This window comes from Chlamydotis macqueenii, chromosome 1, assembly GCF_036417535.1.
Source record: "Chlamydotis macqueenii isolate bChlMac1 chromosome 1, bChlMac1.mat, whole genome shotgun sequence".
NCBI lineage: Eukaryota > Metazoa > Chordata > Aves > Otidiformes > Otididae > Chlamydotis > Chlamydotis macqueenii.
Genome location: NC_141556.1, coordinates 101,502,245 through 101,515,499, shown reverse-complemented (window position 1 = coordinate 101,515,499; position 13,255 = coordinate 101,502,245). Strand labels below are relative to the sequence as shown.

Below are 13,255 nucleotides of genomic sequence, written 5' to 3'. Positions count from 1 at the left end.
CAGATATCAATGCTAAACTTATTAGTAATGTGGACAAGGAATCAATGATTTCTGAGTGTTGGGGATCTCTCTCTCTCAACACATGCACACAGAGAGATGGGGAAGTGTACTGCTGGTGCTGAAAGAAGTCTCCCAGAGCACAGTGCAGATACCCACTCAATTTAGTTTTGAAATCTTCCTTCTCCTTGTTTACCTTCCCTTCTCAAGTCCTTTCTTGCACCTTACTCCACGTCCCTAGGCCTGTAGTTCCTCACTCCTCTTCCTTTCTTATACAGTTTGTAAACTCAGACTAAAGTGTGATAATTATGATCTTGGATTCTCAGAGTATGTTCTTCTCCTGACTGCAGGCACAGTGTTACCTTGTGTTCCTCATTTTGTCATGCCTTTACCGTCTGCAGATATTATTCCAAGATAGCATAAACTAATCCATGTTCAGGGTGTCCTGGTACTTAGTGTTCTGTTCCTTTCCCTGGAGTGGCATTGAGTGAGATGGTTTAAAGATTTGATTTGACTGAAAATTAGTTGCACTTAGCATTAGTTTTCATCCAGACCAACTCTGTGAAGTAGCTAACCACATGGCTGAATTTATGCCAGAATATAAGCATGCTGAAGTTGCGTTGGACTTGGGCTTTAAGGGTGAAATTTCATCCTGCAGCTTGATTCAGTCTTAACAACTTGCTGGGGGCGAGGGAGGCTTATTTCCCTACTGTCATATCTCTGACCTCCCCTGCTTTGCGTTATCTGCTCCTTGCTGGGTACTTCGGAAGTTAATTCATCTCACATAACTGTCAGGGGACTAACGTGGCCAAAAGAAGAAGGGAACAGGTCACATGAATTGTTTTCGGCTCAGCTAGAAAGATGAATTGGCTTACTGTTGTGTCCATGAACTACTTGAAGGGGCAGGATGGGAACAATGTAGATGGAAGCAAGAAGAAAGGGGAGGTGAAAGATAGATAGTTCCCACTCCTTGTTTTTTGGTATTGGTAAGGTGTTAGATGAGCTCTAGCAGTTCTGGGAGATGGGATGGAGATGGAAAAGATGTAAATGCTTGGGATTATTGAAATCACAGTACTTGTGATTTCATCTGCCATGTCTATTAATCACCGTGAGTTTTTGCATTTAACTCTTGAGCAGAAGTGGCATTCTGGTCCTTTTGTGCCCTTACAATGTGTTGACCTTCTGCTTCTGACAGCTCCGTTTTCTAGTCTCCTTATCAGATTTCTTGGATTCCACAGGAGTGGTATGACATCCTTATGAGCACCTTCAGACCAAGGCTTCTGACATACTGGGCTCAAAGTTAATTTTCCCTGCTATTCTTCAAAAGACATAGGCGTCCTGTGATACATGCAAGCATTCCTTCCAAAACTGAGACTGCATCCAAAGGGCAAAGGACACTGTACTTCCAAATACCACAGAGAGTTTAAGATGCAAGTAGAACAGTGGGTGAACAGGTGTGGTTTGGGGTTTTTTGCTCCAAGTTTTCTTTTGGGAGGTGTAGGGAAGAGGGAGTTGGAATCCTTTGAGATTGAATTTAAAGAAAATGTTATTTTCTCTCAGTACTTGTCTAAACTGGTTTTTGGGAGCCATGGAGATTTTAAGCTCAGTCTTGGAACATGCTTTGTTCAAAACTATCAAGCTAGGAGGCTCATTTCAATTTCCATATTTAGAGTCAGCAGAAGCTCTGTCTGGAGCATTTCTTGGCACACATGCACAGCAGTGCTCTTTTAATATAGTATTGTGATTTGAGGCTCTTCTTGAAAGATGCTTAACTAGAGCAGCTTCACCTATTTATTTAGGGTGAGGCTTCCAGCTAGTCCTCTCAGAAATGGATAATTTTTGTGATCCCTGCAAGTTTCCACTTGGAATGAGGAATGCCTGCCTTACAGTAGGTTTTCTTATCTGTTTGGGGTTTTGTTTTTTTTCTTTTTTGTTTTGTTTTGGTTGGGGGTTCTTTTGTTTTTTTTTTTTTTTTTTGCCCTTGAGAGTCCCTGACCACAGGTTGAAAACTGGTTCAAAGCATCTGCTTAAATGAGGAGGTGGTAGATTGTTTCCTTTGAATTACAGCAGCTGTTGGTCAGAAATTTTTTTTATATATTTATCCAATCATCTTCACACTGCTTTTCTCCTTTTGCATTGAGAGAATTCTACAGTTTACTGGAAAGAATGAAAATAGATGAGATGCTTCTAGCTCTTTCCAGCAGACCTTCTTATCTGCCTTTCTTTGGAGAAATGCAACCAAGTTGCATTCATTCAAGATCAATTTCAGACTGGTGATAATCCTTCCATTAATTTTGCATTGGAATTTTAGACTTCCTAAGCAAAATAATTTAACATAGTTCAAAATTTGAATATTTTTAACGTGTCTGTGGATCTTTGCACATATATCTTTTAAGTCTGTAAACCCTGGCCCAAAGCATAGAATTAAAAACTTGAGAGTAGACCAAGTCTTCCATCACAGCACCTCCATCAAAGATGCATCAAAGGGCCAACTTTGCAAGGTATACCTTACCTGAGTGCTGGAAAGCTTGACTTGTACAATACATTGTATCTGTATTTAGTTGAACATTTAGTTGTATCTGTATTTAGTTGAACATTGGAAATTTTATCTGTGTAAACTGTTTGTAGGTCAAAATAGCAATGTTAAGTATTGGATAGTGTATTTTACTAATGAAATTTTTATGCCTGCTTGCTTTTGCAGGTACTTCTGAGGAATAGCAAACCCTTGTTGTTTAACAACAGTGACTCTTTTTTGCTTTGTAGATAACCTAGATTTTTGTGGTAAAAAAAACCCCGTAGATGATGAAAGAAATTTTGAAGTAGGAGTTAGTTGAACATCTGTCCATAGGCACTGAACAAAATCTGATTGTCAGGAAGAGTAAACATGCAAGTCCAAAGCTGGTTTTACTTCATTTCAGTCACAGAATTTTAAAGATTGTATCATCTGTTCTAGAAACTCCATGCAGCGTGAAACGGTCAGAGTCTCCCTTCTTGTCAGCCACCCTAGGTAGTAATAGCTAACATAAAAAACCAGTTGTTGATAATACCTAATGTTGATTTTGTCATCTCACCACAGAATGATTCTTAAAAGTTTGTAGTTATAGTTCCTCTTGGCAGAAGAGAATTCTGTGGTAGTTTCCTGTGGAAAAAAAAAAAAAAAATTAATTTTTTTATTTTTATTTTTTCCCCTTCCTTTACACAACCAGGTTATTGGATAGTTCATGGGTTTTCATGTCTTCCAAGCTGTTTAGGAACATGACAACAAAAATGTAGGAAAATAATCAATGTTTAGTAATACAAAAGTGGGTGACAGCAAAAACAAGCCCAGGCAGTTATCTTATGAGAGCTCTGCACAAATATTCATGGAAATGTGGAGGTACCTTTTATCAAAAGAGTAAAACTGGCCCATAACTGCTGTGTATATATGGTGCTTTTGTTCTCATCAGGTATTATTTTACCTGTCTTTAATGAAAGGTGACTTATATGAACCTTGTTCCTGCCACTTTCTGAACTTGACGGTAGTCTTCAGCTGCTGCACAGAGAGTGCATATAGAACAGAAACACAGTTCAACCTTAGCAGCGTGTACTTATTTGATTCTCAAACCATGGTAGAGAATGATGGGGTGATAATGTACATAGAGTAGGTAAGATGATAGAAGCTAAAAAAAAAAAGTATTATGTTGATTTTGTACAACTGACAAATGCTATATTATTGAAGCCTGGAAGTGACACTGCTTCTCCACCCCACCTTTCAGTAAACTTCACTTCTTGTTACTCTCAGAGTATTTTTCTGCTATGCAATATTAAGAGAATAGCAGGAGACTTAGGAATGCTAATTCTTATTCCATTTCATAAAAATAATAACCAACTGTTCTTAATCTCTCTCTCTGTCTCTCCAGGCACGCAAACAAATGGCCTGGACTTTCAAAAGCAGCCTGTGCCTGTCGGAGGAGCAATCTCTACAGCCCAGGCCCAGGCCTTCCTTGGGCACCTTCATCAGGTAAGAGAAGATCCATTTTAAAGTAGGGGAGATATGAACACAGCTGCTCTTGTATGTTCTATGTTCTCTCTTTCTGTGAATGATGGGCAGTCATGTAAAGGATCATGTGAGTAGACCACATGTTTAAATAGCTTGGCTGGGAAAAAGATCTTATTGTGGCACTTACTTCATTGCATTAGGCTGCAGAATACATCGAGATACGATATGACCTATTTGGGGGAACTAGAAAGCCCCTTTTGGGGGACTTGGGAGTGCCTAAAGTATTTTTTTTAAAAAAAACACACCTTAATGGAGATACCAAATTGAAAGGCGAGGTAAAGTTTTATGTTTTTGGTAAAGGATTATATTGGCCCAACAGCCGCTAAGGTTCTGAAACTGTCACTACATAGTTAAGAAACCAGAAGAGATGTTGAATGGTAGTCAACACTGTGCTTCAATCTTTCAAGCTCTTACACATTAACTAGAAATATAAAAGGATAGTACTTACTAAGCATATATGGTTTGTGAGTTTTTAATTTTTTTTTTAAAGTTATTTCAAGAACCTGTTTGTCAGATGATATTCAGACTTCTACTAGTATCCCTCTGTCTACTGCTGCTGTGTTTAGGGAATCAAAGCTTAACTTCAGATGTAGGCTGAAGCAAAATGGGGCATCCCTAGGTGAAGAGAAGTATAAGAGGCATTTTTTTTTGTAGTTTTTTGTCTGTTCACACTTGATGTGTGAAAACAAATGTCCTAATTTCTTTCTCTTCCTCAGCACCAAGTTTAAACTTTAAAATACTGCACTTAATTGGCTGACCTTGAATGTTTGAGGTCTGAGGTTGCACAGTTATTGTGGTATAATTGACGTACTGAAGCTTTTATGCCCTCTTGTAAGAGCTCTGAACTGCCATTTTATTGTATGGAACATTCCACACGTCTTGTCACATAATTACAATTTTCCTAGTAGATTGTGTTATATAGGACCTAGGGAGTGCCAGTGTTTGAATTTACTGAACCAATAGGCTGTTGTAGGCTGCCTTTATGTGGAGAGAAGCTGACTAGTTTTCATGGCTTGTCAGTGTGTTTTTAATACGGAGACAGATACAGCTGTTCTGCAGAATTTAGTGTGTTTGTTTTAGTCTTCATTTTGTTATATAGATTGATCCAGGACAGTAATTGTATTTAGCACAGTGCTTTATCTTGCTTTGGAAATATATTTATTTAAACAGTTGTCAGGATCTTTATAACTTCATGTTTGATAAAGTGTGATTCATTTCTTGAAATTCTAGTTCAAAGGAAAATCTCAGCTATTCTTTTATGCACCTGCAGGTGTGTGGGAAGCTGTTGTCAAACTGTCCTCTTCTAGTGTGGCTGATGTTAGTGGGGTGTTATTCAGCCTTCATGCACAGTGCTTTCCTCCAGACTAATACAAAGTATTAGGTTGTAGGCAACATTCAGGAGTAGTTTAATTTCTAATTAGGAAGTGTTTTTTGTGTGGTGGAAGGAGTGTTCAAACTGCATTCAAAGAGATTTTCAGGAATACACTGGCTGTGCCTGAGTGAGATACATTTGTAGTCTTTTTTTGTGGTTTTAAAAAATTATTATGTATTTTTGAAAGTATTATTTCTGAGGAGTTTTTTTGGATGCAGGCTGTTACTGTTTAGATTATTCTCTGCTGTTAATTGATGTTAAAAGCTCAGATTACGTCAACTGTGTCAAACTATTTCGCTTGTGATGAAGAGGGGCTTTTTTTGCAAGTGTTTGCTTAAATGTAGAGCATGCTTAATAAGTCTAGTACCTTCATCTAGAGTGGTAGGAAGTATTTCCAAGGTGACTGAAGAGTTACCTGTTCAAATATTCAGTTATTAATTTCATGTACTGCAATTTAAATTAAAACTCTCCTTCCTGTGCTTGCAGGTGTATGGACTCTCTTTTGTGATGCATGTTATGTGGGGACATCTTTTTGTAGAGGCAGGAGCGCTAAATTTTGCTTTGCTTTATTGTATCCTTAAATGTTGCCTGATTTTAAAATGAGCAGTGGTTTTCAAACATGGCCAGAGATGGAATTTGCTGCAAGCTATAGCTCTGGTCTTTGAAAGTGTTGGTAATTAATTGCGTATCATTCCTCCTTTAAGGTAGGAGTGGTGGTAAAAACAAGGCAAGACTGATTGAAACAGTCTTCTGTAAATGAAAATTTAGCATTTGTTGTACAGAGAAAATCCTTATTAGAGATAAAATAACACTCTTTGAAAAATTTCACTTTCTGGAGCATCAGGTTTTCTTCACTGCTAACCCACAAGAACTTCTTTGGAACTGTTAATCACAAACATTGGATTCAAGTTTTGAGTATACGTGAATCAATACAGCCTTTGTGAAGTGTCTCCAGTCCTCTGTATTGAGGTCTTATTTTCAGTGGCTGAGGATTGCAAATACTTGAATGGATTGATTTGAGGAAGAGTGTTTATGCTGTGGGTTTTGTGCTATGCGGTTGATTGCTTCTCTGTTGTATAAAGAAGTGGGTGAATGCAGTGTACGTATTTGGGGTAAGACCCATTCTGAAATATTAGAAGGATGATGACAAGTAGAGCTTAACGCCCTCCCCTGAAGCCTGGATTTTTTTAACAGAAATAGGAAAAGCTAGCCTGTCCACCCAAAAAAATGCTGTTTCAACTCAATTTCATGATAATATCAAGATCACTAGGCAGGAATACGTTTGGCAAAAAGTAGACAAATAACAGCGGGGAAACGTCTTACAGACTTTTTTTCCTCCTGGAGTACAACTCCTCTTTCACTGATTCAGGTGTTAGAGGGGCATGCATTTTTCTTGGGGGAGTTTTTGTTAGGGTGCGGATGTGGAGGTCGTTCTTTTTACATCGTTAAAGTTTTTTATAGACTCTACATTATTTCATTTCCATTTTTGCACTGTGTTGTAGGTCCAGCTCGCTGGAACAAGTTTACAGGCTGCTGCTCAGTCCCTAAATGTACAGGTAAAGACAGTTACGTTCTGCTGCTTGTCCTTGTCTCGTTCCAAACAGCATTATGGTCCTGTTAGAGATTGTTTTTAATCTATGATATGTTACTCTTTTTTTCATTCTGACTGGTTTTGCAAGTGATAGATATGAAGGAATAATAATCTTACAACTGTAAATTAGGTTCAGGATTGTAAGCCATTCAGAAACTGGAGTTGTTTAAAACATTCAGTGATTGTAATTTTATACTGAATTTCAGTCAGGTGTTGTATCATGAAAACTAAACCTCCGGGAATATTGCATGTTCTTCCATTTATTCACTTATTTTAAACATAGCAAGTATTACTTCGCAATGTGTCCTTAATTCTGGTAGCTGAATATAGGAGTAGAATGTAACATTAACTATGAAATGTGGCTGGTATAGATTGCTTGTGTAAATAACACTAGGTGATTTCAAAATATGTCAGAGTAATTGTTGTTTAATAATGCACACGAGGCAATAAAGCTTTCAAACTTTTTTCTGATGCTGGACACTTCAGTGTATCTGTTAACATGCCACTTCCTCTCAGTACTATATTAAGGGGCAAGGGATGCAGTTTTATTGAAAACTGGTTTCAGTATTGCTTGTTTTTAAAGAATGTAGGTAGTGCATTACATGAAATGCAATAGAATGTGGATCCACTTATACATAATAACAATTTGGAAAGAAGAGGAGGTATAGTGACCTTCCATTCTAAGAGGAAGGAGGCAGAAAATTGCCTTGGTTGCCATGGTAAACTTCCATCCCTGAGAGAGATGTTGGCAAACAGGCTGTATCTCCAGTGCAGAATGTTTACAGTCCTGCGCTGTAATTATCGCTCAATGACTGGCAGAATTAATCAGAGCCTTTATGTTAATTAGCCTGCTCTGCAGTCCCCAAAACAGGTGGTGGAAAATATGCAAATCTATGCAGAATTTTAATGTTCTGCATAACCAGTTTTAATTATCATAAAACTCTCTCCCCCTGTTAATGCACTTGCATTTCCTCCCTCATGTCTTCACAATTTCTTCTGCTTAAAAAAACCAAACAAACCAACAAAAAGAAAAACCACACACACACAAAAAATAAAAAACTGCTAAATCTTTTAAAATATAGCAGCATTCAATTAAATAAATGCTAAACTGTGATTATTTAAAAGTAATGTTTGTATTAGGTATTTTGCTGTAGGTAGATAAACCTGTGAGGATTTCTCAAACCAGTTCAATGTAAGCCAACAGCATGATGACTTAGAGGTGGAGGATGCAGATATAGAAAATGGAAACACAATCTCCTTTCCCTCATTCCATTGTTCAGGATTTTAGGCAATGAATAATTTTTAACAACCTTTTCTTTCTTTATGGTGAAAGGTAGTGTGAGCTTCAGTTGCGTTGCATAAAATGAAATGAGACCTGAAAATAACGTCAAAGAGTTACAAAAGACCTGGGAGTCTTTTTGTTTTGTTTAAACTGCATTACCTACAGATGTGTTTGAGCAATCATAGCTGAGATGGTGGGCGAATAGAGCCATTGCTTAAACACACTCTTAAAATAAACCCAAGGGCTTTTTGGTATGCAGATGAAGGATTTTTGTTGTGCAGTGTTGAGATAGCAGTGTTATACATTAACATCTGTTTTACACTATAAAGAGTTGTATTTTTTTTTGACTAGTCTAAATCTAATGAAGAATCTGGGGACTCTCAGCAGCCAAGCCAGCCTTCCCAGCAGCCTTCAGTGCAGGCGGCCATACCCCAGACCCAGCTCATGCTGGCCGGAGGACAGATCACTGGGGTAAGATTTACCCAAGTATACTGCAGTAAGCCTCCTGTCCAGCAGGTGATGGCAGTATCTACAGCAGTCCCTGTAGAACTGTCAGTGAAGGTTATTGTCATTTCCTTTAACCTAGGAAGAAACTTGAGTGAAAGAGGGGCCGGAAAAGACCTTCCTATTAAAAAGTAGACTTTAATCTTTGTTTTTTTATTGCAAAGTATTTGCTTCCAAAAAAAAAAATTTCTCTCTGTTCTAGTATATGTCATGACTCCGCAGTGAAATTAAAACCTGGTGTCTGCACAGCTAAGAAAGTCACTGATGTCATAAAGAGGAAAATTTTTTTATTTTTATTTTTTTTTTAAGATTAAAGTGGGGCATGGGAGCATGAGACTAAATTTTATCAGATAGCTGGGTGAAGAACAAAAATGATGGGAAGTGCTGACACTAATTCATCCTCTTCTCAAACACATTTATTTTTAAGTAACTATATTAACTCTTGCCTTAAGCCTGTTCAGCTCTTCTGTTTTAAACTACCAATTCTGAGTTTTTTAATTGCAAGGCTTTAGGAGTAATTATGGAATAACTGTTGTTTTCGGATTGCTGGTGTCTCTGAATTGTTGTAAACTATTTCATCTTAAAAAAGAGCTAGTTTTTTGAATGGGCTGGTTTGGTTAAAGAGTTTGCTTCCACATAATCAACTTTGCAGTTATAAGAGTTTGCATGTTAATAAGGAATTTAAGGCAGTTGCTCCAACAATGTATTTATGATTTGAAGTATTAGGTTAGATCATCTCTACACTTAAATGATGTCTTAATTTCATGTTCAGTTGTTAAATCTTCTTGTATGCTAGCGTGTAAGTAAGCATCCTGTTTAGTTTTGGGTTAATTACGTTTGCAAGTTTTGAAAGTGAGACTGTTCTAATATGTTAGTAAAACCCAGTATATTTTATTGGGTTTTTTTATTCTCAAAAATTACTGGTTTAATTTATGATTGTCTGCAGTAGTGAAACATTCAAAACTCCAGGCCTGTGCAGATATGGATTGTAGTAAATATGGGCATCGAGTTTCATTTACATGTAAAGGAGAGACTGCTGCCACCTGTTTCGCAGAGATAATGCGTGTTTGGGGAAGGGAAGGGATGTAAACTTGCCAACTCTGTTCTATTTAAAAAAAAAAAAAAAGCAGATGGGGAGACTTGGAGAGGAACAAATGGAGCTCGTGTTCTTTACTTATATCTTAGGGCATAATGGAAATGATGGAATATGGCAGGGATTCATGCTAATGTGAAGCAGCTGGGATGTTATCAGTTTGTTCAGTAGCCATAGCCAGTATTCCTGCTTCTCATTCATCTGGCTAATCACTTGCTGTTCTGCTGGGTGTAAATTTCCTTTCAACTCCTGGCAATACTGATTCTTTTCTTTTGCTTGCTACTTAATTACCTTTTTCCTGAACCTCCTGGTAGAGTTGTGAAGAAAACTGAGGAGTAAAGTTAGGTGCTGTACGTTCCAGTCAGTGCAAATATTTGCATTTGTCTGGTTTGGTTTATGTCAGGTCTGTGGTAGGTTAGTTCCAGCTCTGTGTTGAGTAGCCAGCCGTCCTTACTTAAGGCCAGAGTCATTGGCTAGTTAATGGCTGAACTGCAGTTAATAGTTCTTGGAATGTCTGGTTAATATAACTAGCAATGAGCTAGCTAATGACTTTGTAGCTGAAGTGGCTCTTTCCATTATTAATGGCTGTGTTTTCTAATTATTTATAGCTCACGTTGACGCCAGCCCAGCAACAGTTATTGCTACAACAGGCGCAGGCACAATTGCTGGCGGCTGCAGTGCAGCATTCAGCCAGTCAGCAGCACAGCGCTGCTGGTGCCACCATCTCGGCCTCTGCTGCAACGCCGATGACGCAGATCCCTCTATCTCAGCCAATACAGATTGCACAGGTGAGCCTTGAGGCTTGAGAGGGTGGAAAATAAAGAGATTTTTCTAATTGCATCATTCAAATAATATTTTTATTCCTTATTCAGTGAGTTTCTAGAGTCCTTGAGTATATTAGTCTTTCCTTGTGCATCCTTAGCTGACGAGGTTGAAGCTGATAGTTTTAGAAAAGAATGCATACCAGCTGCTCAGCAGTTCCACTGGGCTTCTGAGTTTGTTCCAGAATCTGACCAGATGCTGTATTTTCTGAATTTTCCTCCTTAAGGTTAGTTTGAGAAAAGAGAAAAAGAGATATGGAAAGATGCCCATAGAAATTACGCTTGTCGAGGCCTGTATAGGTGGGAAGGGGTACCTACGTATCACAGAGGATGCTTGTTAGATCCAAACAGCAAAATTAGAGAGAGCTGAAGAAAGGCAATTTGACTTGACACATTTGTGTGCTATTTTGGCTTGGTGCTTAATGCTCAGAGTTCAGTGACAAAGAATGGGCACTCTTGTGTGTCCAGAGAAAAACTTGCCAGAATGAGTCTGGTCAGAATCTGTCTAGTGTTATGGTCTGCTGCTAAAGACCCATTAAGTCTTAATTCTGAAAAACTGCTTGCCAAGGAAGTTCTACTTACTAGGAGCAGCAAAGATCCTCCTGCGTCTTCCAGGATTGGCTTAATTCAGTGTGGAAAAAACACTGAACTTTATGCTGAGCATAAAGATTTCTGGACAAGGGTAACTGAATGTACAGCACAGGCATCTTGAGTGCTACTAGGAGGTGATTGTGTTGCTGACATTGAGGTCCATCTTTCCGTACGTTGAGGTTCTCAGTTTGGTTAGTCTAGCGTGTTGAGTATGTAATCTCCAAAGTTGTTGTTTCTTACAGTGAGCAGGTTGGTTAAGACTGTCTGACCCTTTCTATTCAGTCTAATTTCACTTGCATTCAACTGGAATTAAGTATCTAAAAAGTGAAGAGGAGGGCCGATTAGGTAGAAGAATGGAAGCGTTGCAGTTATCTGTGAAGTCCATTGGTGAAATATGCTGTTCCTTTATTGTGCTAGTCCTCCAGCTGAATAACAGCCTGGCTGTGCTATCAGTTTTTTATTAGCTGGAGTGGCAGACTTCTGTGGTGTTGGTCAAATATGCCACAAAATTAGTGGATATTTTTGGAGGTGGTGTTGTGCATGTGTGAGATGTTGCTAACCCTGCTCTTCCACCTCAGTGGGAAGCTATTGAAATGTGTGAAGCATTTACAATTATTAATTTAGTACTGAGTTTTTATGCAGAACTTACAAAATCTTCAGAGAAGTATTTGAGAAGAGTTGAAAAGATCAGGCATGCGCCGTCAAATAGGAACTTCTGAAGTGAGCATTATCTGGTTTTTACGTGTAAATGAGCTACAGGCTGTATGAAAAATAGCCTGTGGTCATGTAGTTGCTGCTGTATAATCTGTATTTGTAGCACAAGGGGAACAAATTAGTTTCACTTGTTTTCTGGCATTCCTAATTACTTAAATGTTTGACTTTACAATTAATTTATTTTAGGCTAGATTATTTTGATATATAAATATAGCATGGTTGAATCTTGTTAGCTGCTTCTTATGGCGAAAGTGCAGGGCATAATCTGTGCAGGTGTTGGATACAATTTGAGATACTTTCCGGAAAACTTCTACTGTCTAGGTTTGTAGGTGGATAACTTTAGATCCATCTTAATAGCAATTTATAAACAGTACTCAGCTTTGTTTGCAATGCTATTGTAAACATATAGCTGATTACACAAATAGCTGAATGTTTGTTTTAATTGATGATTTTTGAATAATTGATTAACTGGCAAGTCTCTGCAGCAGGGGGATTACTGTATTTATTTTAATTAACTAATTGCACAAGCATGACTTCTTTAATGTGCGCTGCAGTTAATGTAAGGTTTCTGCTGCAGCAGTCTGGTGAGATGTTAGTGCTGCTGCAGGGTGAATGCTAAGTTGTCACTAAACAGTTATACCAAGTTTTGGAGTTCTTTGTAAACCTTACTTGTTTTCAGGATCCATGATCAATGTTTATATAATGTAAACCTCAAAATTACAGAGATGCTTAAGTTTGTACTGAAGTTGTAACTAGAGATAATGGCGTTGAGTGTAAACTTTAGATGATTTTTCTTTAAAAAAAAAAAAAAACCAAAACTTCCTCATGTCAAGATGTAGCACATGGCAGATTATACTGATGAGGTAGGAGTTGAATTGTTTTGATTTTCCTAAATTGTTAGGCAGCACCAGAAGGCATGCATCCTTCCCCAAAAGTCTTCACATCTTTTTCTATGTGCTTGTGCTATTATACAAATTTTACCATTGAGAAAAAAAAAAAAGATCAGTATGGGAAAACAGTGTCAGGGTTGTTCACATGGCTGCTATTGGGAGATTTATTGTAATGCTGCAATTAACTAAATAATAAAACTTTCCCAAGGTAGAAATAAAGTTGGATTTCAAATGAATTTGAGGGGCTGGTAGGGCTGTTTAAGAGTGATTAGCATTAGAGGTACCATTTCCATTCTGCGTTACAGAATTGTATTTCTGTATTTAAGCAAGACTCAGCCAAGATACGATTTACCAAGGTAGA

The 13,255-nt window shown here is 38.0% G+C and overlaps 1 protein-coding gene across 9 annotated transcripts in view; it reads left to right on the top strand.

Annotated features, from left to right (window-relative positions):
* Positions 1 to 13,255, top strand: part of POU2F1 (POU class 2 homeobox 1) — a 110,745-nt gene that overhangs the window by 69,920 nt on the left and 27,570 nt on the right. For 4 of the 9 annotated variants that reach the window (XM_086763292.1, XM_086763299.1, XM_086763283.1 and 1 more), the window contains exons 3-6: positions 3,897 to 3,997; positions 6,911 to 6,964; positions 8,633 to 8,752; positions 10,487 to 10,666. In XM_086763292.1, coding sequence (XP_086619418.1) covers positions 3,897 to 3,997; positions 6,911 to 6,964; positions 8,633 to 8,752; positions 10,487 to 10,666 — 455 coding nt within the window. The remainder of the gene's footprint in view (positions 1 to 3,896; positions 3,998 to 6,910; positions 6,965 to 8,632; positions 8,753 to 10,486; positions 10,667 to 13,255) is intronic. The other 5 variants (XM_086763320.1, XM_086763312.1, XM_086763347.1 and 2 more) reach the window with 3 other exon arrangements.